The sequence below is a fragment of the Magnusiomyces paraingens genome (assembly GCF_902498895.1).
Source record: "Magnusiomyces paraingens strain CBS 517.90 genome assembly, contig: contig2, whole genome shotgun sequence".
In the NCBI taxonomy this organism is placed as follows: Eukaryota; Fungi; Ascomycota; class Dipodascomycetes; order Dipodascales; family Dipodascaceae; genus Magnusiomyces; species Magnusiomyces paraingens.
The window spans coordinates 2,627,210-2,650,696 of record NW_022474068.1 but is presented as its reverse complement, the minus strand read 5'-3'; the positions used below and the strand labels follow the sequence as shown (position 1 = coordinate 2,650,696).

The 23,487-nt window shown below is 40.0% G+C and overlaps 14 protein-coding genes across 14 annotated transcripts; 9 read left to right on the top strand and 5 right to left on the bottom strand.

Annotated features, from left to right (window-relative positions):
- Nucleotides 1-273: 273 nt before the first annotated feature.
- Nucleotides 274-1,992, top strand: SAPINGB_P002576 (uncharacterized protein; the record flags this gene model as incomplete). Its single annotated transcript, XM_031997294.1, has 1 exon — nt 274-1,992. One exon carries the CDS (start codon nt 274-276, stop codon nt 1,990-1,992), a length of 1,719 nt encoding a protein of 572 aa, XP_031853185.1.
- A 133-nt stretch (nt 1,993-2,125) lies between these two features.
- On the bottom strand, nt 2,126-4,252 carry SAPINGB_P002575 (uncharacterized protein; the record flags this gene model as incomplete). The annotated part of the gene is made up of 1 exon (XM_031997293.1): nt 2,126-4,252. One exon carries the CDS (start codon nt 4,250-4,252, stop codon nt 2,126-2,128), a length of 2,127 nt encoding a protein of 708 aa, XP_031853184.1.
- A 488-nt stretch (nt 4,253-4,740) lies between these two features.
- SAPINGB_P002574 (uncharacterized protein) lies at nt 4,741-6,588 on the top strand (the record flags this gene model as incomplete). The annotated part of the gene is made up of 2 exons (XM_031997292.1): nt 4,741-4,824; nt 4,939-6,588. 2 exons carry the CDS (start codon nt 4,741-4,743, stop codon nt 6,586-6,588), a joined length of 1,734 nt encoding a protein of 577 aa, XP_031853183.1.
- Nucleotides 6,589-6,649: 61 nt separating this feature from the next.
- On the top strand, nt 6,650-7,333 carry SAPINGB_P002573 (uncharacterized protein; the record flags this gene model as incomplete). The annotated part of the gene is made up of 1 exon (XM_031997291.1): nt 6,650-7,333. The coding sequence occupies one exon, from the start codon at nt 6,650-6,652 to the stop codon at nt 7,331-7,333; it is 684 nt and encodes a 227-aa protein (XP_031853182.1).
- A 904-nt stretch (nt 7,334-8,237) lies between these two features.
- SAPINGB_P002572 (uncharacterized protein) lies at nt 8,238-9,326 on the bottom strand (the record flags this gene model as incomplete). The annotated part of the gene is made up of 1 exon (XM_031997290.1): nt 8,238-9,326. One exon carries the CDS (start codon nt 9,324-9,326, stop codon nt 8,238-8,240), a length of 1,089 nt encoding a protein of 362 aa, XP_031853181.1.
- Nucleotides 9,327-9,586: 260 nt separating this feature from the next.
- SAPINGB_P002571 (uncharacterized protein) lies at nt 9,587-10,735 on the top strand (the record flags this gene model as incomplete). Its single annotated transcript, XM_031997289.1, has 1 exon — nt 9,587-10,735. One exon carries the CDS (start codon nt 9,587-9,589, stop codon nt 10,733-10,735), a length of 1,149 nt encoding a protein of 382 aa, XP_031853180.1.
- A 153-nt stretch (nt 10,736-10,888) lies between these two features.
- On the top strand, nt 10,889-11,668 carry SAPINGB_P002570 (uncharacterized protein; the record flags this gene model as incomplete). Its single annotated transcript, XM_031997288.1, has 1 exon — nt 10,889-11,668. The coding sequence occupies one exon, from the start codon at nt 10,889-10,891 to the stop codon at nt 11,666-11,668; it is 780 nt and encodes a 259-aa protein (XP_031853179.1).
- A 59-nt stretch (nt 11,669-11,727) lies between these two features.
- On the bottom strand, nt 11,728-12,145 carry SAPINGB_P002569 (uncharacterized protein; the record flags this gene model as incomplete). The annotated part of the gene is made up of 2 exons (XM_031997287.1): nt 11,728-11,850; nt 11,927-12,145. 2 exons carry the CDS (start codon nt 12,143-12,145, stop codon nt 11,728-11,730), a joined length of 342 nt encoding a protein of 113 aa, XP_031853178.1.
- Nucleotides 12,146-12,448: 303 nt separating this feature from the next.
- SAPINGB_P002568 (mitochondrial 54S ribosomal protein bL19m) lies at nt 12,449-13,009 on the top strand (the record flags this gene model as incomplete). The annotated part of the gene is made up of 1 exon (XM_031997286.1): nt 12,449-13,009. One exon carries the CDS (start codon nt 12,449-12,451, stop codon nt 13,007-13,009), a length of 561 nt encoding a protein of 186 aa, XP_031853177.1.
- Nucleotides 13,010-13,188: 179 nt separating this feature from the next.
- On the top strand, nt 13,189-13,671 carry SAPINGB_P002567 (uncharacterized protein; the record flags this gene model as incomplete). Its single annotated transcript, XM_031997285.1, has 1 exon — nt 13,189-13,671. The coding sequence occupies one exon, from the start codon at nt 13,189-13,191 to the stop codon at nt 13,669-13,671; it is 483 nt and encodes a 160-aa protein (XP_031853176.1).
- Nucleotides 13,672-14,465: 794 nt separating this feature from the next.
- SAPINGB_P002566 (uncharacterized protein) lies at nt 14,466-15,043 on the bottom strand (the record flags this gene model as incomplete). Its single annotated transcript, XM_031997284.1, has 2 exons — nt 14,466-14,947; nt 15,007-15,043. The coding sequence occupies 2 exons, from the start codon at nt 15,041-15,043 to the stop codon at nt 14,466-14,468; spliced, it is 519 nt and encodes a 172-aa protein (XP_031853175.1).
- Nucleotides 15,044-17,607: 2,564 nt separating this feature from the next.
- Nucleotides 17,608-18,405, top strand: SAPINGB_P002565 (uncharacterized protein; the record flags this gene model as incomplete). The annotated part of the gene is made up of 1 exon (XM_031997283.1): nt 17,608-18,405. One exon carries the CDS (start codon nt 17,608-17,610, stop codon nt 18,403-18,405), a length of 798 nt encoding a protein of 265 aa, XP_031853174.1.
- Nucleotides 18,406-18,581: 176 nt separating this feature from the next.
- On the bottom strand, nt 18,582-19,463 carry SAPINGB_P002564 (uncharacterized protein; the record flags this gene model as incomplete). The annotated part of the gene is made up of 1 exon (XM_031997282.1): nt 18,582-19,463. One exon carries the CDS (start codon nt 19,461-19,463, stop codon nt 18,582-18,584), a length of 882 nt encoding a protein of 293 aa, XP_031853173.1.
- A 147-nt stretch (nt 19,464-19,610) lies between these two features.
- Nucleotides 19,611-23,235, top strand: SAPINGB_P002563 (uncharacterized protein; the record flags this gene model as incomplete). Its single annotated transcript, XM_031997281.1, has 2 exons — nt 19,611-22,896; nt 22,949-23,235. The coding sequence occupies 2 exons, from the start codon at nt 19,611-19,613 to the stop codon at nt 23,233-23,235; spliced, it is 3,573 nt and encodes a 1,190-aa protein (XP_031853172.1).
- Between the last annotated feature and the right edge of the window lie 252 nt (nt 23,236-23,487).

The following is a 23,487-nucleotide window of genomic DNA, read 5'->3' as shown; positions in this document are numbered from 1 at the left end:
AGTAATTAGTAATTAGTAATTTATACAATAACTTTATGACTTATTGATGACTCCGCTTTTTTTTTTTTTTTTGTATTTTTTTTTTAAAGCCTCTCCCTTTTTCTTTTTTTTTTTTTTCTCTCTCACACGCCCTTTTTTTTTTATTTTTATTTTTTATTTTTGACCACCTCGACTAATTATAAATAATCGATATTAAATAATAATATCTACTGGACTTTTTAAAAGTCTCCAACAACAACAACAACAACAACAACAACAACAACAACTTTCAAGATGAACGAGGACGACGACATCAGTGGTGGAGGAAGCGATTACTTGGGAGTGACGTCACCTGGATTGACTTCTAAAGGGTCTGGGATGACGCAGCTTATTCGGCAGAAACTCAAGTTTACTGATGAAGGTCTTTGGAAACGGTTTTCCGCGCGTCGGCTGGAACTCATTGACGTGCTGGCACTTTCTGATAAAAAGGCATCTGAGCAAGATGCTAGCATCCGGCAGGTGGCAAACCAGTTACGCACCGAGTACAAGTACCCAGAAGATACACTGCCAGATTTTGAAAAACTCCTGAGAGCCGGTATCCAGTCGGTTCGTAGAAATAGGAAACGAGTGCCCAAGTCTAAAATTTCTACACCAGGACAAACATACCATTATTATAATAGCTTTAGTGGGGTCCGGCGGCACAGTCATAATCTTACCCAGCAACAGCAACAACAACAGCAGCAACAACAGGAATCTGTACCTAAAAGAGAGCCGTCGACTGAAGACGATGAAATGCTTGATGCGTCATTATCGCCACCTCCTCCTCCTCATGCTCCAGCCGCAGTCTCTCGCACTATCATGTCCATATCTGCATTAGTAGACGATGGTAATAACAATACCACTTCTCAAAGTCATACTGATTCTAGCGATGACGCCCAGTTTCCTTTTTCATATCATCACCGTCCCAAGCTGCGTGTGGACTCATCCGAGGCCGTACACTTGGACAAGTACTCACTGCCGATTCAAAGTATAGGGGCCGGGACTGCATACAAGCTGCTTGGACAAAGTGTTTTGGAAACAAGTGCACTGAATGCCATTATTTCACGAAGTGAAACAACAAATTCAATCAGTGATGCAGGAGCAGCCAAAGATGAGCTGTTGCGGGAGACGCGGCTGCGAGATGTTGCACGAGCAGTGTGTCCCGTGACTCTTGCGTCTGCCGCAGAACACATGGTAATTCCAACGCTGTGCATCAAGACCGCTCTATGCGCGCTTGATAGGGGATTCGACTGGGTCGTATCTCTCTTCACAACGGTGTTTGCTGAGGCCATTGATGCGCTGAGCGCTGCCACTGCCTTATCTTGTGCTGCTACTCAATCGCGGGATCATCAACAAGTTCGTCTTCCTCCAGTCACATCTTTGCCTTCGCCTGTTCCCAGTGCTTCTGGCAGCTTGTGTAGTGTGTCGCTGGGCGACTCAGTTCCACGGATTGTCCCCGTGACGCTTCGGTTTTTTACTCAAAAATTAGATTTTACATACTCGCCAACAACATCGACCCCACCAACTGTGACTGAGATTTTGGAAAATGGACGAGCAGCGTTTAAAATTGTGGCCGACGATAAAGTGCTTAAGATCCGAGACCTTAACACTGGACGCATTGTGGAGTCGGATGCAGACCTCGAGCGAATATATACGACACGGCGCATTGATCTGGAGCTGTATTATCCGACGACCCGAACTGTGACGTCACATCACCCGAACCAGCAAATTGTACGATACCAACAAACTGAACAGAAACAAAATGACCAACAGGAAAATCATCATCATCAACAACAACAACAGCAGCAGCAGCAGCAGCAGCAGCAGCAACAGCAACAACATCAAAAACAAACTAGCTCATCTCATCATTCTTCACCATCTTTAGACCCACAAAAACCTCTTCTTCCATCACTTAAACTCCCTCCACCAAGGCCTACTGTATTATCTCGGCCACGGTTTCAAGAACTGTTGTAATACTTAAAAAAGCACATGAATAAAAAAAAAAAAAAAAAAAAAAAAAGCAATTTTTTCTATTCTTCTAAGACTACATGTGTGTTTTTTTGTTTGATTATTTGTTCGATTGATTTGGGATTTGATGCCTCTCTTCTTACTTTTTCATTTTCTTTAGAATCCCCGACCGGCGCCGGTCCTTGTCGGATTTTTTTAAATTTTCCTCGTCCTCATCTGGATCCATATATTTGTCCTTGTAGATCCAGCTATTGGAAACGACATTTGCTCCATTTTTCTCGGCCAAGCGGTACAATTTTGCAGCTCGCATGTAGTCCTTTTTACGGCCCTTTGGACCATTATGCATCCACATGCGTGCAGCCTCTGAAAGTGCATCAGGATCGCCCAGCGACCCAGCTAGCTCGAAACATCGCAAAGCCAGATCCTCATCCTTGTCGATCCCCCATGCATTAAGATAACACATACCTAGCTCGTAAAATGCTAGTGATACATGGGTCTTTTTAATTTTGCCTCCAGTCTGAGTACTGGTATCGTTTGACGAGCTTAAAAATGCTTGGAACCGTTCTGTGGAGTTTTGGTTTTGTAGTATGTCTTCGAGCTTGTACTCATGTAGAATGGGCTTGATGGCACGTAATAGCCACTCCACAGCACTTTCCGGGTTTTTGCGGATCCCCCAGCCATGACGTAGTGCAAGACCATAGAGAAGCATCGCGGTAGTTTCTCCTTGGAATGCAGCATGTTGCCAGTGGTACGAGGACTCTCGTAGGTTCCCTTCTTCATGGAAATAAATTCCCAGGGCAACATGGTCTTCGAGGGTTAGTGTATTATTTATTCGTTTTTCTTTAAGAAGCTCAAACTCGCTCAACTGGTGGCTGGGTAGATGGTTGTGACTGCTGGATGGGGTACGTGAATGGGTACTGGTAGTTGTAATTGATGTTGATGCTGATGGTGCAGTTGCAGTTGCTGTTGCTGTTGATGTTGATGTTGTGGTTGATGCCGTTGGTGTTGCTGTTATTTGTTTACCAGATGCAATTGAAGATAATGATGAGCCTGAGAATGAACGCTGGTTAGCTGTGCGAGGATGGAGACCGATAGAGGCCGGGGTTGTTGGTGGGAATGCTGGAAGTTTTGCACGGGGGGCAGGCAATGCTTTAAGTTTTGGAGAGTGAGCCAGAGATGAATATGATGATGATGCATTTATGTTGGTGTTGATATTATTGTTAATATTATTGTTATTTTCATTGATAGAGTTTAGAGACCCGTGGGAGCCCGAAGAAATCAAGACCGGGTGATGTTCGGGTTCAGCTGGAGGGGAAACGGGTAGAGCTGGTGGGGAATGCAATGTTCTAGAAGTGGAAGAAAGTGTAGTTGAGATGGAGGATTTTGACGAAAGTGGAACGAAGCCTGGTGACGTAGGGTAGTGATGAAGATTACTATTATTATTATTATTATTATTATTATTATTGTTGCCTCGCCTGGAACCACCACCACCACCAAGTGACTGAGAGGATTGATTTGGAGTTGAGAAAGTTGCTGGAATTGCTTGTGATTGAGAAACAGTCAAAGTTGGAACTTGGCTGGAATATTGTTGATGATGTTGATGATGATGTTGTTGTTGTTGTTGTTGGTTGGGATAAAAGGAAGCAGCTGAAGTTGTAGGAGTCAGGTCCACAGAATCATCAATCGAAAGAGATGATAGACGGAAAGACCCTAGAATGGACCCAAGAGATGCAATGGAAGTGATAGATGCTGTGGAAGCTTTACGAGCGATTCTTCCCCGACGTGTAGTAGGGATATTATCTGAAGATAAGGTTGAGTCTTGAGTTGATTTTGGTAATGATGATGATGATGAGGTTTGTTGTTGTTGTGGATGTTGATGTTGTTGATGATGATCATTATTTGGAGCTGCTTGTTGAATATCATCATTAGGTTTTTTGCCAAACCGGTTAGCAAGTCGTCTAGATCGTTGTTCCAAAAGTTCCAAAGGAGAAAGAGCAGTTGTTGGTGCTTTAGGGCTTAAAGATTGTTGTTGTTGTTGTTGTTGTTGTTGGTTGTTATTCTGAGTGTTTTGAGGGGTATTTGGAGATGAAGAAACTGATTGTTGTTGTTGTTGTTTTTGTGAAGTGACTGGGGTTATTGAGGGTGATGATGGAGTTGCACTTTGATATTTTTGAACATCAGGAACTGTTGATAAAATAGCATAATGATGACCATTTTGCTGGACTGAAATATTGTCTTCTTCTTCTTCCAGATGATTTTCTGGCATTGTTTGTTTAATTTGTTTTATTTGGAGGGGGGGGGGGGTTTTTTTTTGTCAAGTTGGTGATGTTTTTCCAAAGGAGGTGTACATTAAAGTCTTTTAGAAGAAAAAAAAAAAAAAATGTTATGCTAAATTAAGTTGTGTGGGTGGGGGAAGGAGAAGGGAGGGAAAGAAATCTATTAAAATAAAATAAACACTAAAATTAAATATCACGTGTTTATCATGTTACTTATTAATAGTCACGTTATAATCACGTGTTATAATCACATGCTAAATCACATGATCAATTCCACTTTTTTGGTTTTTTTTTTTTTTTTTAAAAAAAAAAAAAAAAAATCGCCAAACAAATCGCCAAAAATAACACTTGAAAAAGCATTTCAGAAAAGTCTTTTAAAAAAAAAAAAAAAAAAAAAAAACTTATCATCACCACCACCACCACCACCACCACTAAAATCAAAACAACCATCAAAACTATCACCATAGTCAATACTAAAATGTACGTCTTCCCAGCTAACGACGACGGTTATCGTAAACGCAAGAGGATTCATAAAGCTTGTCAGCAATGTAACCGGCGAAGGGTATGTTTTCCTTCTCCCCAAAAAAAAATATATATATATATATTTACATTTCTAATATAATTAAAACTTAAACTAACCTCAAGTCTATTTGAACCTTCATATTATCAACTTTAGAAAAGATGTAGTTTCCCATATGGAAGCACCCGTTGTGCTCCCTGTGAACGTGCAAATATTGTCTGTAGTTTAGCTCCAGATTTCATTGTTCCAAGAGGAAGTTTCCCTAGCAAAGTCAATGGAGAAGATTCTGAAGCATCATCATCATCGGCCAATCCATCAGCAGACAATACAAACAATAATATTAATAAAAAACCTACTACTACTACGGTTCCGGCTTCTCGGCCCGGAACACCAACCACAGTCAAATTTAAATCAACCAACACACCAATTGTAAATCCACCCAAATCACAGCTACATCAAGCACAAAAACCATCATCATCTGCTCAACCTCCAGCTGCTTCAAACCAACCTCCAGTAACTGCTTCTTTAAATCATCAACATCAACATCAACATCAACATCATCAACAACCACAACCACAACCACAACCACAACAACAACAACAACATATTCATCCACAACAGCAACAACAACAACAACAGCAACAACAACAACAACAACAGCCTCTGGGAATACCACAAACAGCTCCTTCGTACTATTCAAACGGTCAATATAACCAACCATCACATCCTCCCAAAATACTGCAACCACCTCAATCAGAATCCATCGGCATTTGGGTCAAAAGTGCCCTGGATGGCCAGAAAATCAACCATGCACTCCAATACTACCTCAACTCCATCGAAGCATACCTCATGCCCCTGCGCCCAAATAGAGATGCCCTCATCTCCATCTACTGCCAATCAATTCACCCTATTCTTCCAGTCCTTGACAAGGATCAATTCCTCAAACTCCACTCCATTGGACAGGCCCCTACTTTACTTCTCCACGCTGTTCTTCTTGTCGCAGCCCGCCATCCAAGCGCATGCCCATTTCTAGGCCAACAAACTGTGCGCGAGTTTTGTGCAATCACTGCAGAAAAAATTCGTGCTCTTTTATTTGCAGAAGTCGAACAAGATAGATTAACCCTTGTCAGAGTCTACGCTCTTCTTAGTCTTCATTCAGAAGGCCCAGATGGCTTGGAAAATAGTTGTAGTGACTTGCAAAAATCTGTTCACTACGCACAGTCCCTTGGACTCCATCACAACCGGCCCTTTGCCGACCAAGACGAGCTACGCAATATTTGGTGGTCTGTTTGGTGTTTGGACCGTATCAGTGCCTGTGTCAATGCACGTCCACTCATCATCAACTTAGAAGATGTTTCTGTCAAGTACACTACTTCAGCTCAGCACCCTGTTCTCGCCCAACTCATTGAACAGTGTAAAAATCTTGAACGAGTCATTTACCTTTACCGTCCAAACCCTATTTTAAGCCGTGTTTCTGCAGCTATTTTTGGCGAACAAGTCCCCGATATCGAAGTTAAAGATCCGGTATCGGCCGTACTTGCTTTGATCCAATACACTGCCATCATTTTAGCTCACAAGAGAAGTACAGATGAGTCTCGTATTGAAGACAAGAGTCCACCAGACCATGGGCACATTTTACAAGGCACCATCTCAATGAACCAACAACATCAACCACAACAACAGCAGCAACAACAGCAACAACAGCAACAACAGCAACAACAGCAACAACAGCAACAACAGCAACAACAGCAACAACAAACAACAGCAACAACAGCAAAGGCCCACGGGAGTGCCGGAACTGCCTAGTGAAGTGACCAACCGGATTTTACTGGAAGCAACGGGGAAAATTCTTCGCATCATTAATACTATGTCTGGCACTCTACCACCACTACCCCTTGTTCCTTACTGCGTGTCTCTTACGCTAACCATTTTCTTAAGAACATACCCGCAGGTGGATTTGCAATACGGATACACTTGGATGGACAGTGCAAAGCTTCTGGAGTCTATGTCAGATCGGTGGTGGGTTGCCGCAGCCATGGGTAAGATGGGACAGTCAGTGTTTAAACGGTTGGAACGAGAAGGTCAAGAGGAGTCATTAATGCAGTCGAATCATAATAAAGAGCAGCAGAGTGAGCGATCTGAGAATGGTGATGCAAATGTGGTGAAAAAGGATGAATTGAGTTATAACGGTTCTGTTTCTCATGAGCAGCCTGTTCAACAATCAGTTCAACAGCAACAAACAATTGCTCCGCTGCAGCAGCAGCAGCAGCAGCAGCCACAACAACAACTGCAACAACAACAGCAGCTTCCTTCTCAGCCATTACAACAGCAGAATGAACTGCCGCCACCTCCTCCTGCTACATTTGAGCCTTTTGAATACCCGTACATTGAAGACTCGTCTAGTACAGCAACACCTACAACAGTTACAACTGCAGGCAACACTGACCAGTTTCTTGATATGTTTTCGCAGTTGCCTAATCCGACCTCGTTTCTTGATCAAGCCATAGGTACAGATCTTTATGAGGATGTGAAGCAATGGTTTGAAGCATGATGAAGGTAGGAGATTAACAAAGTGTGCATTTTTTAGAAGAAGAAGAAGAAGAAGAAGAAGAAGAAGAAGAAGAAGAAGAAGAAGAAACATTTATCTAAATAAGTCTATATGTGTAGAAACAAGAAAGCCAAGTAGAATAACCATTTATATAGCTGTCCACTAGAAGGAAGTGGAAGAAAGAGGGAGGGGGAAGAAGAAAAAACAAAATCAATTAGAGCTTAGAGTTGGATTAATTACTTAAAACAGGAAGCAAATAATCCCCCACAAAGGCTATCATCATCATCATCATTGTCACCAGCATTTTGATTCTGCAAGCGCTGTCTTCTTCGGCGCTGGGCGGCCATCATTTGGTTATTTTGTAAGATATTTTGGTTAATAATTTGCTGTTGTTGTTGTTGTTGTAGTTGCAGTTGGATATTCTGCTGGGTCATCATTTGATTAATGTCCATGGTGAAATTGAGTAAGGAGTAGTAGTAGTAGTAGTAGTAGTAGTAGTAGTAGAGTTCTTTCTAACTGATTGAAAAAAAAAAAAAAAAGTTTTGTTTAAATTGAAAAATATTCAACTTAAAGTTTTAATAAAAGCCGTTCAAGCTCATATTTATATTTAAACTATTTAGGTGGAATAAAAAAAAAAAAAAATTTCTTATCATGGTATCATCAAAAACGGCTCTCACCCCCGGATTTTCAAATAAAATAAAAATAACAAACTGCGCCTCTCAAATAATAGCCTTTTTTTTTTTTTTTTTTACGAGCAGTTAATAATTATTTTATGAGCAGATAATTAATTTATGGCTTCAAGTTCCTTTTTCAGTTTTATTTTTGTTTTTAGATAAAGGATTGTTCTTTTTTTTTTTTTTTTGAAAACATTTTCTGAATTATATATATACAAAACCGTTCCCATTCTCTAAATTCTACGTGCGTTCTTGCTGCGAAGCTTGCGCATTTCCTTATCACGCTCACGCTGCTCATACTTCTTTTGCTCAGCAGGTGACATTTTTGAAATGGCGTTTCTCTGGTTTCTCTTTTCCTCAGCCTTCTTTTTAGCAATTTCTTCAGCTTTAGCTTCATCCAAAGCTTTAACAATCTTGCGGGTTTCCGAGTCACGAGTGGCCTTAATTTTCTTAGCAACCTCTGGACGCACAAATGATTTTGCAGGAGCAGAGTCCACAAAGTCAATGGCAGCCTGTAAAAGAACAGAAGAAGCAGTATACTCAGCCTCAGTCTTAGGGAATCGGAATGAAAGAATAACGCGTGGGTGAGAAACAAGATCTTCAAGCTTCTTAGGTGACTCCTTTTGAAGATCAGCTAAAGCAAAAAACTTAAGGAAAGCAGAAGAGTTCTTAATGGCATCAGACAATTCAGTGGAAAACAGGTTATCAGTCAACTCTGCACTCTCAGACATAAAAACAAAGGTATTGGGAAGTTTGGGAGAGTCAGAAGTCTTGGTAATCGACAAGTAATAGTTTTCTTCACGAACCTCCTTCATGTCCTCCTTGTTAATCACAGCAAAAACACAAGGATGGATGGGGGCTGCAGAGGTAGAGCTGGGGACAATGGTAACATTAACATAATCATCAGTGACCTTGTGGCCAAAAAACAAGTCAAGGAGATACTCCAAAGACAAAGTGATTGGGTTATGTCTTCCCTTGAGTCCAAACTCAATCTTGACAGCATCAATTCCGACGCGGCCTGTAGCGTAAGTTGAGTAAAGGGTAGGTGAGTATGGAGCAACAAGTGGATCCTTTGGGTTAGGTGATACGCCAACCTGATAAAACTCTTTAGTTAGAACGGGTCTGTGACTTGCAACCCATTTGGCCACCTTGGCTTGATTCCGACGCAGGAAAAAGTAGTGTAGAAACACAAACGCAAAAATGGAAGCGAAAATGTAGCCTTCTTTAGACCAGTCATACGCCAAGACTCTTCCTAGTAGCGACAAATTGACCCATTCAGGGGTAATTTCGCTTACAGCGATGTTGTGAACTCCAATCGACATGATGGTGTTGTTGTTATTGTTATTGTTATTGTTGGTAGTGGTAGTGGTGGTGGTGGTGGTGGGGATGATGATGATGATGATTACTATTAAAATATATGGTTGGGTGGCTGAAATGGTGAAATTTTTTTGGTGGTGGTGGTGTTTTTTTTTTTTTTTTTTTTTTTTTGGCGGGTAAAAATTTTTTTTTTATTTTGAAAACAACCAAAACAAGTCCAAAGCCTTTACCACCACCTTCACAACCATCACTATCACTATCACCAATGTTTTCACAGCAAGCTGCTCAGAAAAGCGGCGATATCTCCGTCCAAATCTCGGCATTTATCCAGCAGCTCAAACGAAGAGAACTGTCTGGTGCAAATAACGTGGCTATCGACACTGCAAACCTTCTGCTGCGTTTTATCTCAGCAAACAAATGGACTAAAGTCGACACACTTTTACGTGACGTCAAAGCGCTCGGTCTCCGTCTGGAGGCCGCACAACCCCAAGAACTGGTCTGTGGCAACATTGTGCGACGAGTTCTGGCCATTATCAGAGAAGCCTACGAATCGCCTAGTAACAATAACACAAGTGATCAAAAACAACAGCAACAGCAACAGCAACAACTTAAACCCGAATATAACTTACCGCCATCCAGTAGCATGTTTGAACTGTTATCAGAAAGCAATCGGAGTGAAACTTTTGCAGCGGCCCAGACTACATCGAAAAGAGGAAAGAATTACAAGGCTGAGATCATTGAGGGGATCCAAGAACTCATTGATGAAATTACCAATGTCGAGGAGGCTGTTTCCGGGTTTTCGTTGGATATGATTCACGAAAATGAAATCATTCTAGCCGCAACACCCGACTCGCGGACCGTACTTAAGTTCTTGCTGCGCGCCCAGAAAAAACGTAACTTTGCAGTCATTGTCACCGAAAGCTACCCTAACAGCACTTCCGAGGCCCACGTGTTTGCCGGGAAACTCGCCAAGGCTGGTATCGAAACTGCAGTTGTTCCAGATACAATGGTCTTTGCACTCATGTCCCGTGTCGGTAAGGTCATTGTGGGCACCCGCGCCGTGCTGGCCAACGGCGGCTGCGTTGTATCTGCAGGTGTGGCCAATGTATGCGAATGTGCTCGACAATACCGTGCGCCAGTGTTGGCTGTCACAGGACTGTACAAGCTATCTCCATTGTACCCATTTGATGTGGAGAGTTTGATTGAGGTTGGCGATTCAGGCAAAGTGGTTGACTTTGAGGATGGAGAAATGGTGGACCGTGTGGATGCAGTTAATCCTGTATATGACTACGTTCCTCCAGAGCATGTGGATATTGTGGTGAGCAATTTGGGCGGATATGCACCGAGTTTTGTGTACCGGTTGGTGTTGGATTACTACAGTCCTGACGATGTAAATCTGGGTGAATCAGTATGAGTAATAGGGGGAGGGGTAGTGGTGGTACTATAAAAGTAGTAGTAGTATGGCTTGTAAATTAAATTATATGTTGTGTAGGTTTTAAAAAAAAAAAATTAAAATTGAAAACCACCAGAATCTTGAAAAGTTACGTTTACCAACAATCCCCTTCAAATGCTACAAAAGAAAATCCTCGTGCCCAAGCGCCAGAAAAAGACTATTGTTAAAAAGGAACCAGTAGAGCCTCCGAAACCAACTAATTGTCGGTGCAATGCACGGATCCACCCACTGGACCTTCAAATGCCCAACTGTTTAAATTGCGGGTTTGTCTTGTGCGTACGCAACACTACCGGGTTCTGTCCTTCATGCCAGCAGCCACTCAGCAAATATGCTAGCGCAGATACAGATGAGGACTATTCGCGTGCAAATAGTACACTGACAAGACTACTGAGCTACCAGCGAAGCAGTGCGTTACGCACTCAGATCATTGACCAAGTCAGTGATCATGCTCCAGTGTCGCAATGGGCGTCGCCAGAAGAACAAGCTGCGCAGGCACGCGCACAGGCCAAGTCACTGCGGCGAGTACAGCAGCAGCAAGCACGAGAGAATGGGCGGGGTCGGCAGGTAGTTTCGATCAGTTTACGGGGGAATAAGGTGATTGTGGAGGAAAGTAAGGATGACCCAGAAGATTATGATGATGATGATGATAATTTTGGGAAAGAAGATCTGGGGCAAACTCCAATACAGCCAATCGACTTTGAAAAGGATCCAGAGTACGTGGCTGATCCAGATGCTGGCAAGGATAATAAGAAAAGGTCACGGCCACTTATCAAACCAGTGTACTTTGGAAATACCCGGGATCCTGGCCCTGAGATTGACGAGGTGGCGTCTGGTGAGCCTTCGCGGCTACAACAGAACGAGGATTACAGTACACAGCGAGTATGGGAGATGTAATGACGACAAGTTTTGATTTTATTTTATTTTATATATATATGAGATGTTCAAAAAAATACTTAAGTACTTTTCAGGACCAGAATGACGGAATCACCACGCAGAAACATTTTGCTAATGAACCGGTCCCGGTTCACAGTTTTTGGTTTCCCGCCGCTAGGGCCTTTCACAGTTTCTGTCCACATCTAGATTCCTTGTTAGTCTAATGAAAAAAAAAAAATAAATAAATAAATATATGTATGTATATCTTTTTTTACTTACCTCTTTAACATTCTCCAAAACCATGTTGGAATGTCGATCAAAGGCCTTAACGCGTGCAAGTAGTTTTTTGTTGTTGCGGCACGAAATGAGTACCGGTGAGTGGTCCTGTACCGCACTTTGAAGTACCGACAACGGACCATTATTAAACTCGTATTCTTCCAGACGTGCAAGGTCTTGTGGTGTCAGTTCTGACCGGGGTAATCGAGCGAGATCTGCCATTGTTTAGTTTGAATTTGGTTTGATAATTGTTGCTACTTTTTTTTCTTAATGTGATGAAAATCACTTTGGGATGTTTTTTTTTTTTGAATTTAATTTACAATTTACAAATTTACAAAATTATTAAAAAAAAATAGAAAATAAAAATAAAAATTCAAAATATTGTCACGTGTATGTCACATGATATGTATTTAAATTTTTTTTTTTTTTTTTTTCCACCACCGCCAAAAACTTTTTTTTTTTATTTTTTTCAACCTTCCAAACTTCCCAAACCTTCCAGCCAACCAGCAAACCAGTAAACCAACAATGTTCAGAGCCATCGCAAGAGCCCATCCGGCAGTGGCCTTTGCCCGTGCTGCAACCCTTAAGCCCATTACTCCCATACTTTCACGATCCTATCAGATTTCCACCAAACAATTTAAAACAATCAAAGTCTATGCTCCTCTGCCCAAAAAGACCCCAGGATCCCCCCTCAAGACCAATCTTACTGGGGCTGTTGAAAAGTCGCTCATCTACAAGCATGACCCTGCCGGCTGGAGATCTGCTCTGATTGACCGTACCAAGCCCGATACTTGTCTGCGGCCCGGTGACATTGTGCGTGTGCTGAAAAACGATAAAACCCATTTTAGTGGTATGGTTATTGCCATTAAGCGTAACGGACTCGCCTCAAGCTTCCTTCTCAGAAACAAAATTACTGGTCTTGGTGTTGAGTCTAGATATATGGTCTATTCACCAACCATCCGCTCTATCGAGATTGTCCGCAGACCTATGAAGCCCAAGCGCAGAGCTAAGCTCTACTATGTTCGTGGCTCCACCAAGCACGACGTTGGTGAGCTTGAGACTGAAATTAAACAGAAGCGGTTTTAATTTGAATGTTGTGTATATATATATATCTGAGTTTTGTAAAAGTTTTTTGTCTTGTAAATATAAAGGTCCTCTCTCCCTTCTTCTCATTTATCTTCTACCTCCCCCTTTTTCATAGTAAACCTTCCAACTTGTTTTTATTCTTGTTCTTATTCTTCTTTTTCATCATCATCATCATCTAAATGTCTGACCAAATCTCAGTTGCCTTTGTTTGCCTCGGCAATATCTGTCGCTCTCCCATGGCTGAAGCCGTCTTTAAGCATACCGTCAAGACCCGCAATCTTGACGACCAGTTCGACACCATCACCTCCTTCGGTACTGCAGCTTACCACGTTGGCGAGGACCCGGATTACCGCTCCACCCAGGTGTGCCGTAAGAATGGTGTCCCAGTTTCCCACGCAGCCCAGCAAATCAAGTCTGCTCACTTCTCTCAGTTCGATTACATTCTTGCCATGGACCGCGAGAATCTTCGTAACCTTTCCCGAATCCAGCCTAAAAACTCTCGCGCAAAAGTCCTCCTCTTTGGCGAGTACCGTGAAGACACCCAATTCAACGTCATTGTCAGCGACCCTTACTACGGCGGCGTCGATGGTTTCGAAACAAACTTCCGCCAGCTCTCACACTTCTCGGAAACTTTCCTGGACCGTGAAATTGCTAAATCCTAAGCCGTCCACCAACACTTTCAATCACCTTCTGCGACGCCTCATTATCAACACCAACAACTAAGGTTCCATCCACTAATTTCACCTCCGAGGCATATCTCCATAGACGCTTGTCGTACTTTTTCGACGGCTCCTCTTCCTTGAATAAATTCTTATCGTTCCATTTACTCAGCACACTCCCGCTCTCAATGTCGTAAACATTTACAATGGCCCCCTCCAGACTCCGCCCATTAGCCACCGCCACAAGCCCAAGTCGTGAGTCTACATTAAACCCATGCCCCATATCGTACTCATTATTATACCCAGAATACCGAACCAGTGGCTGGCCAGTTGCACGTAGGTCATACATATTAAGGCTTTTTAAGCTGCAAACAAGTAACCCCCACGAACGGGTGCTACTCAGATGTGTGATTGGTCCCGTAGAATGAATCACATTTTGTGCAGCCCCACGGGAACGCATGTCCCACAGCAAAACCTTGCCGTTTCGAAGTCCAAAATAAACCGTCTTTTCACTAAGATTATTTCCCCAACTTAAGGCCTGGACTCCTGTAGAAACTTTTAAATGTGTTTTAAATTTTAAGTCGTATGAGTAACTCGAAATCTCCTCAGAACTTGCAAATACTTGACTTTCTAATCCACAGACCAAATGATCTGCACGAGATATCCGCTTATCGACGGGGATGTCCAAACATGTCTCTTTATCCACACTCATTTTTAAATGACATTTTCCATCACCATCATCTCCCATTAGTCTGTTTTATTAGTTTCATTAATTATCGTAATAAAAAAAAAAAGACTCACATAATCTCGTTTGTAGGACGAACTTTAAGAAACCTGACACGTTCTATATTAGTATCACTGTCGTATCGAAAATCGTCCTCATCAAAAACACTCTGGTTTTCTCCAGTGGTCGCCAAATACCCGGAACCCGCATAAATTACATTATGCTGAGCCCGACTATAGCAAAACTTTTGCACTGTCAAATTGTTCCAACGTCCTGCTTTTGCAAGTCGTATGCTTTCAGCCATCAATGCTGTTCGCATGTCCACTTTTTGGATCCACACGGGGCGTGCGCTGACTGTGTATTTCTCCATAAACGTACATACCACCGACGAATTGGGTTCATGAACTTTGTCTAGACCTACTTGTGTTGTTACAGGCTTATTCTTTTTACTTTTTGAAGACTGCGCTTTGGGCTGACTGTAGTAAGTACTTGTTTGCGCATTGGGGTTGGCATGCGGAGCCTTTGTTATTGGGAAGTATCGTTTTTTCTCTGGGTCTATTCTATGTAAGATTCTGGTTCTTTAGTAAAAAAAAAAATATTAATCTTAAACTTACCATAGTAAAATCCTGGCAATTGTGGTGGATCAGGCATTTGGGACTATTACTATGAAAGAAGAAAGAAAAAAAAAAAAAAAATTTTTTATTATCAACTGAAGTTTCAATGAAAAATTAAAAAAAAATTATCAAATAAATGATTTAAAAAGTAATGTTTTAATCGACCCCGGTGAGGATTGAACTCACGATCTCACGATTAACAGTCGTGCGCCTTCTATAAACTTGGCCATCAAGTCTCACTTTTTTGGAAAAAAAAAAACGACTTCACCCAGGTGATATTTTCCTGTTCGACAATTTTTTTTTTTTTAAAAAAAAAAAAAGTCACCCCACATATAAAATCACATGCTCTAATTATTCTTTTATATTCTTTACATTGAAATCATCAATTTGTCAAAACTAGATTATCCATAAACAAAAATTATCACACCCTTAGAAAATATATATATATATCCATATATCAAAATCTATATTATCATTGTTTTTGAATTTATCAATTAAATATAAAATGGTATTCAATTTATAAATAAAAAAAATCCAAAAACAAAAACAAATAAAAGCCGCAAATATACTAATTAGGAATGTATATACATTAAATCAAACAGTTTATAAAAATGAAAATATCAACACAAATTATATATCCATTTATTTTATGTTTACTAAAAAATCAAAAAATCAAAAAATCTTAAATGAAAATGAAAATGTAAATGAAAAATTAAATCAGAATTGAAAATGAAAATAAAAATAAAAAATTAAATCAGAATTGAAAAAAAAAAAAATAAAAAAAAAAATAAAAGTCAGGGAGTTACCCTACCTGCCCATTTAATTATATTGTGATAAAATTGATTAAAAACATTAGAGAATTGCAAAATTGGTATCAATGTTAAAGTTTTTGATGAAAACTCAATCAATTCATTTTTCTTGATTCATCAATAAATTATGGAATTACTTTATTTAAACCATGTCAAAACTGATGAAACTATTAATAATTTCTACATTAATTATCATCAAGTATCTGTAACATTATTTCAAAATGAAAAGTAAACCTTTAAAAAGATATATATTTTTTATTCGGTGATAAATAATTACCACGAATTATCTTGAATGTTTTTCAATTTTTGAAATTTTTGAAATTTCTGAAATCTCTGAAATTTTTAAAGCACAACATAATTCATTTCCAAGATCTGTCCATATTATATGCAAATATTTTGTGCAAAATTAAAAATATAAATAAAAAAAAAATAAAAAAACCTATACTATTCTATTCATCTTATTAATTTCTGACAAGATTGAAAACATTAAGGAATCGCAAAATTTACATCAGGGTTAGGGTTTCGATAAAAACTTTATCAATTCATTTTTCTTTGATTCATCAATAAATTATTCTACCATTCAATTTCAACCATTTGAATTTGACCAAAATATTAATAATATATATATTAATAACCGTCAGATAAATATAATAAGATTAAAAAGTAAAAAACAAACATCAAAAAGGATATATATTCTTATTTAATAATAAATGTAGTTACAACAATAATTGTTTTAAATGTCTTTCATATTATGAAAATTTCAAAATACAAAATATTTCAACTCCACGCTTATATCACCTTAAATCATATTAAAAATATTGACAACTTTGACAACTTTGACAACTTTGACAACTTAACCATGAATATTCTAATCCAAAGAAATTTTACCTTTTGAAATATCGTAAATACCAAGCTATTTTGTTTTTTACATCTTTTAACTTCATAATCTACTTTATAAACAGTGCTATATACTTAATATTTTAGACGTAATATCTAACTTTTCTTGCTACCCGTTTAAAATTTCTAATTCTACTTTTTGCGGGTCCGCGAGGAGCGAAGCGACGAGCGCCAAAACCGCTTGTCACCAGCTTGGCCACGGAGTCAGTCACGTGAAAGCCACTAAAAATGGGTTTTACAATAAGTTCCTGTACTCAAAAAATCTGCAGTGTATCGTAAAATTTTTGACTTAAAAAGTTAAATTTGTTAAGTATTCGGTTTTCTGGCTTTAGTAAGTTAACTTCATAAATTATTTTGGAGACGGTTGAATGTGTTAACGTTGAAGTCAAATTAAAATTTTATTGTGAAAACGAAAAGTTATATACAAGCAAAAAAAAAAAAATATTAGGATTAAAGTGGACTTCTAAATGGATTTCAGTGATACTTTTTAAAATCAATTATAATCGACTATATTCGACATTCATGGGCCAATTTTGAACAAATTTTTACTACCATTTCAATAATCAAGTTAACGGATGTTTTCCACTGCTAAGAAAATACTCGGTGTTACACTATAATTTTTTTTTTTTTACAGCTGGAGTCTTGCTTCGTATGCCAACAAAATAGAAAATATTTATATCTATATAGACATCTATGGCGATTTTTATAACAATTTTTAAAATAAAAAAATAGTTATTTTTACGTATTTTTAAAAAATATTTATTCATTTTTTTTTAACCTTGTCAGTTGAAAGTTATTATTTAAATTAAAATGCAATGCTGGATATAAGTTGAGATGATGATTTAAGTTTAAAATCGCAAACCAACTCAACCCTTTTTTTTTTCTCCACCACCAAATGCACAACCTTCAACCATTAAAATGTCGGTACCAACCACCGTCAAGATCTACAACATCTATTATCTTTGATTTAGAAATCGAACCGTCAGATGATGAAAAAAAGCCACGCATATCTCGCACAGTTCGCCGGCGAAAAGCTCGGCTGAGAAAGAGAAATAAAGAACTCAATCCTCAAATCTCAAAAATGGAAACAGTATTAGTATTGACCCAAAACAAAGAAACATTTAAAGTCCCACGCGCAACCCCTTTCGAATCAGACCTGTCAAAACATGACGCAGAAGTACTCAGAGCTCGTGGTGCGTCACCAATAGAACTTGAATACCATTTTAAAATCTTTTTCCCGAAATCACAGTTCGACCTAAGCGTATCGAACGAAAGCTACAGTGACGATGAAGATTCCAAGCCAGAGAAAAAGAAAAACCATGCCGGATTTACCTTCAAGGGATACTATGCTGAAGTGACTCCTTACAACTTCATCCATCTAGGCCTAGTAGATCGCATGAATGCTCGCAAGTTTATTATGGTCATACCCGGATCCCACATTGAAAAATTACACCCCGGAGTATGGGACCATTATGTAGGGGAGCTCCCGGATTTTATTGGAATTCTAATGCTTGACTTTGAGATTTGTGGCCAAAAGTCGCGTGCTCCCTTTATTGTCTCTCATCTTGTCGACCGAATCACAATTGGTAGCTCGTGGACTACCGAGGCTAATGTCATATCTCGTTTTACTAATGAAGGCTGGGTTATAATGTCGTGTGAAAAACCTGTTTACCAGTATCCCTATTTTAAGTAAACTAATACATATCTATATAAAATAGCAAGTATATTGTCATTAAAAAAAATAGCTGGGAATTGGCCTTGGATTCACGTCATCTAGCAATTTATGTCTTACAAGAGAATATTTAAGATTATTAATTACGTAACTACGATTAACTGTTGAACGATTGAAACGGATTTTATAATCTACCTTCAAATAAGAGCTGAAAAATGGGGCTCTACCATGGGAATTGGCCGCAGCTGCGAGCCTAGTTTTTTAACAATATCCATAATCTCCACGTAAAGAACCTTGTACCCTTCACCGTTGAAATGCAGTCCATCTAACAAAAAGTTTTCGATAGGTGAAGACTTTGAGATCTCAGTGAAAATCTTGTAAAGATCGAGAACTTGGACAATTGCTGGCCCTTCAGAATACGATTCCTGAGCAACCTTGTGGATGCTAGAAACATACTGCTCAACAGCCTTGTTCGATCTCGATTTTCCGGAATCTGACATTTTGGAATTCGCCAGTTGTTTTAAAGAACAAGGCGGTGGTGTTGCTAATACAATCAATGGCTTACCAGTCGACTCAGACTTTATGGTCCCTATAACAGAGTCCAAAATCTTTCTCAAGTTCCGCTCAAATTCTTCAACCGGAACATGATGAGGAAACCCTGGTAAAATACTATCGTTGGTTCCAAGTAATAATACTGCCATAAAAAGTTCCTTATCGTTTAACTCTTTTTCAACGCGTTCTAACGGTGTGTGCGATAACCATCTTGAAGTATATCCAGACAATGCACGACAAACAACATCGGCTCGTCGACGGAAAGTGTGTACAAGAGCTGCTGAGAGCGGGAAGGTAAGCAGTGGGTCACTTGAAAGTTCTAACAACGAATCGCCAAAAAGAAGAATTTCCTTAGGCATAGCAAGCCCAGTTGCTTCTCCTGGAGGCATGTAATCCGGGATGGACGCAAGGATTTCATTTGCCCGGGCTCCATAGAGTTCCTCAGGAGACAATTGGGCCATTCTAGGACGCAGTAGAGATAAGAGAAATGCGCAGAGGCACAGGCCAAGGGCGAGGTTGGTCTTCATGATGAATAGAGTTGCGTAGTTTTGAGAATGCAGGAGTATTTATCACAGGGTTAGGGGTTTATTTTTATTTTTTTATTTTTATTTTTATTTTTATTTTTTTCACAACACCCAAATTTTTTTTTTCCAACATCAACAATCTACTTAAAAATGGCAAAAACCTTTAGAGAAACATTGGTTTCTTCTAAAGGAGCTGATATTCATGTCGTTCCTCCTTTGATCGCTAGACTTACACGTCAAGTAGATAATACCCAGCAGTTTATTGGTGGTGATGACTCCCTGGCCCTTACCACCCAGCAAGTTAGTGTTTCAGCAACAAACACAGAAACAAATTACTATCGCAAAAACGTTGCAACAGCAGGGTCAATTGTGCACTGTGACTCTGAAGGCCATTCTAATTTACCTCGTTCAGTTTCTTGGAGACTCTTTGAAAATGCGACCGTTATTGAATTTGAACCTGTCGACCTTAACTATAAAGGAAGCTACCGTTTCCGGACCATTAAAATCGTATCCCCCACACCAGTATTTGAGAACTGTATCTCTGTTTCTTACAATCATGCTCTTTATAAAATTGTCATTGACTTTGTGTCGAGAGATTGGTCTTATTATACCGTCGCTATTCCTCTTTCAGAATTCGTCTTCAATTCAGCAAAGTCCATGTCTGATGCTGGCACCTCACTGACTGAAAAAAATGCAGCCAACTGGCACAAAATTTCAACAGTTTTCCCGTTTGATTTAAAGAATCCTCATTTAATTCATGCCATCAGCTCAAATCTTTTGATTATTTCACTAAAAAATGGCACTTTAATGAAGGTCTACCGCCCTGCCCCGCTTCAAGATTTTTACTGGGATATAATCACTGATCCTACCTCCAATGCAATTTCGAGATTATGGCGCGGCCAATCCGACAAATGTCCTTCTGATCCTAGTATATCCATCCGCACTGCTATTTCTATAGCTTCTTATGGAGACTTTCTGCTCACAGTTTCTATCAATAGCAAGCTGAGAGTCTGGTGTCTTTCCACGTCTCAACTTTTATACGAAGAAACTTTGGCCTCCGAAAACAGTCCACTTTTAGGTCCTGCTCCATCCAATATTTTAAGCATTGTGGCTCCTAGTCACGAAGATGACCAGTTTTATTTCTTGACATATACTCCAGAATCTGTACAGGTTTGGAGTGTATTGATTGTCACTATTGGCGAAGAAATCGCCTTGACGGTTTCCAGCTTGGGCGAAAAGTACCATATTGAGCCCTTGATTCCGGACGATACGTCGACCTGGCTCGTCAACTCGTTCCACGTCACCAAACAACAAGATGTATTTTCAATCACCACTTTGCTCAAGAGCAACACTAGTTCAGCTATTCACAAAGTGCAACTTCCCGTTTCTGGGCCCTGGCAGGTGGCTGTTCTTGACGACCCCGTTGATGGGAAATATTTGCAAGCATCAGCCTCACAAGCCACAACACACACCGATGGATATGTCAGATGGCTTTTTGGGCCTAGTGGATACTCTCCAGCAACTATTGAAGCAGCGCTTGAAATTTACGGCACGCATTATGCAATAAACAAAACTCAGACTGAAGAGAATTCCCCTCTGCGTGAGAGGGTGTGCCGTACAGTTGGCTCCACTGTCAGCATTACTTACAACTCCAAAGCTGAACCTAATTACCGAAAATATCAAGATAGTCTGGATCAGGAATGGGAGCGGTTTGATCGGCTGTGCAGCGAGATGGAACGATTAGGAAATGAAGTTCTGTCCATGACATGGGATCCGGTAGCTGCCACTTTTTGGGTCACCAAGGCTTCCTTTACAACTATTCTTCGACCAGCTCTGCCGGTGGAACTCATTTATCATAATAAAACGTCTGAGCCTAGCAACAAGCTTGTGGACATTATTACCGAACAACTCAAATCCATTAGCGGGCTTCATGCATCACAGCTATTGAAGCTTGTGGATGTGCTTTATTCCTATCGCACTTCACTTTCACATTCTCACTATGGCACATTTATCACTACTTTTAACGAGGATTTCCACCGACGTCCCCACTTTTCTACCTTTGAGCGTATTTCGCATATTAGATCTACGCTGATTGATGCAGCGGCATCTCGCGAAACTCTATTAGCGCTGTTTCAGTCTATTAATGAAGCTACTGGTGATTTGTTTTACCAATATCTTGAGTTAATTTATCAGTGCCTTACCAGCCCTGCTCCTGCACACAAATCTGTTCCCAATGTTGGAGTTTCCATCTCAGGTGCTGTTCTTCTTTCTTCGGCTCTTCATGAGGCCTCTTTTACAGCAAGAACCATTGTTGGTGATGTACTAATTGGTCTTGTTGCTACCCTACCACTAGGGGAGTTTGATGTCGACAAACATACTCAAATGTATAGTAAATACCTTAACCTTTTAAATTCTTTAGAGGCTATTGATGGATTACTTCATGTGCCGCAGCAGCCACAACCACAACAACAGCAATCTGAAACAAAGCAAATTACATTTGGAGAATCAGCACAACTGCCACTGACGTTTTTCGAACAATTGCTTTTGAAACGGCAGTCAGAACTGTTACTGACAAGCTCTTCATTCCCCAATGTCTTAATGCTTCTGTGGTCGCGGCTTAATGTCACTTGTGAGCCCACTGCAGTGGCCCAAATTATTGCCGAGCTGCTTGTTTCAAATAACGACATTATTGCCAATGAGTTTGCAACACGCCATCTTCCTCGAGACAGTTTTTCCAAGTTTATTTCCGCACATGTATATCTCAGGAGTGATGAAGCAGAAAAGGCTGTGGATCAGTTTAAAATTGCAGCTATTGAGCTCAGCACCAGAAAACTTTCTCGTGAAGAGATAGCTGTAATCAAAACACTTCCTTTTACCGCATGGAAAAAGGATACATCTTTTGGTAATGGCTTGTCTCGTTACTTTGGGGATGCTTCAAAAACACTTGGCCTCTGGGGTGCGCACTCTGTGAGAGCGTTACAGCTTGCAAAGCTTGCACGCACCAATCTGTACGATCCTATTTCCGACATTGATGGAATTTCAAGTGACGAGGTTATCTCTCTTAACGAGGAGATTCAAAATACGCTTTTTAAATTTGCAATTGAGGCAGCGTCTTTGGACGACGCGTACTCTGCGCTGATAGAAATTGACATGCTCAACAAGTTTAGTGATGAAACCGGTCAGCCGTTTGCTACAGAAACTTTGATTTTGCCATATATTGATAAGATTTGTACTCTAGCAACACGATTAGGTAAAGTTGACCGCCTGGCACAATACCCATTCATTGGACTGAAGGATCTGGTGACGGAGTACTTTAAAACAAAGGCCAAAGAAAGTCTAGACGAGGCTATCTCTGGTGGACCCATCCAAAAGGACGCATTTGTCTTTTACCACACTCTGTATTCGTGGAACGTGGAGCATCAAGATTTGCGTGGGGGTAAGTATACAATAAAGAAACAGATGAAAAGTTTACTAACATACAATTCTAGCTGCGGCTGCATTACTCATGAAAATTCAGCACCTAAAAGCTCAGGGACTTTCTGATCGAACCCCTATTTCAGACACATATGTCATGCTTATTAATGTTCTTTCTGGGCTTCGCGAGTCTGAACAATGGATTCTTGGAGACGTTATTTCTTCGACAGGTCTTGTTAGAGTTGCACTTTGGCTGAGGGACATTCGTGCTGAATACTCGGACTTTATTGCTGAAGGAACACGCGAAATTGAAAATGGGCAACAGCAACAGCAGCAACAACAACGTCAAGTGGCTGCCTAATATTTACTTTAATGTGTAGAGCGTCTGTATAAAAAGCTTATTAAAAAAAACTTTAACCAACCACCGAATTATTGCATTTTGGGCATTTTGGTGTAACGACGGATGTAATTTTTTTTTTCTCTTTTTGTTTAATGGTTTAAACAAATTTGTAATCTTTTATTCTTTTATATAGAAAAAGCGGATGAAATTTTAAGAAAAGGCGATAGATCAATCATTTAAAAGATCAAAAAAAGAAAGAAAGAAAAAAAATAT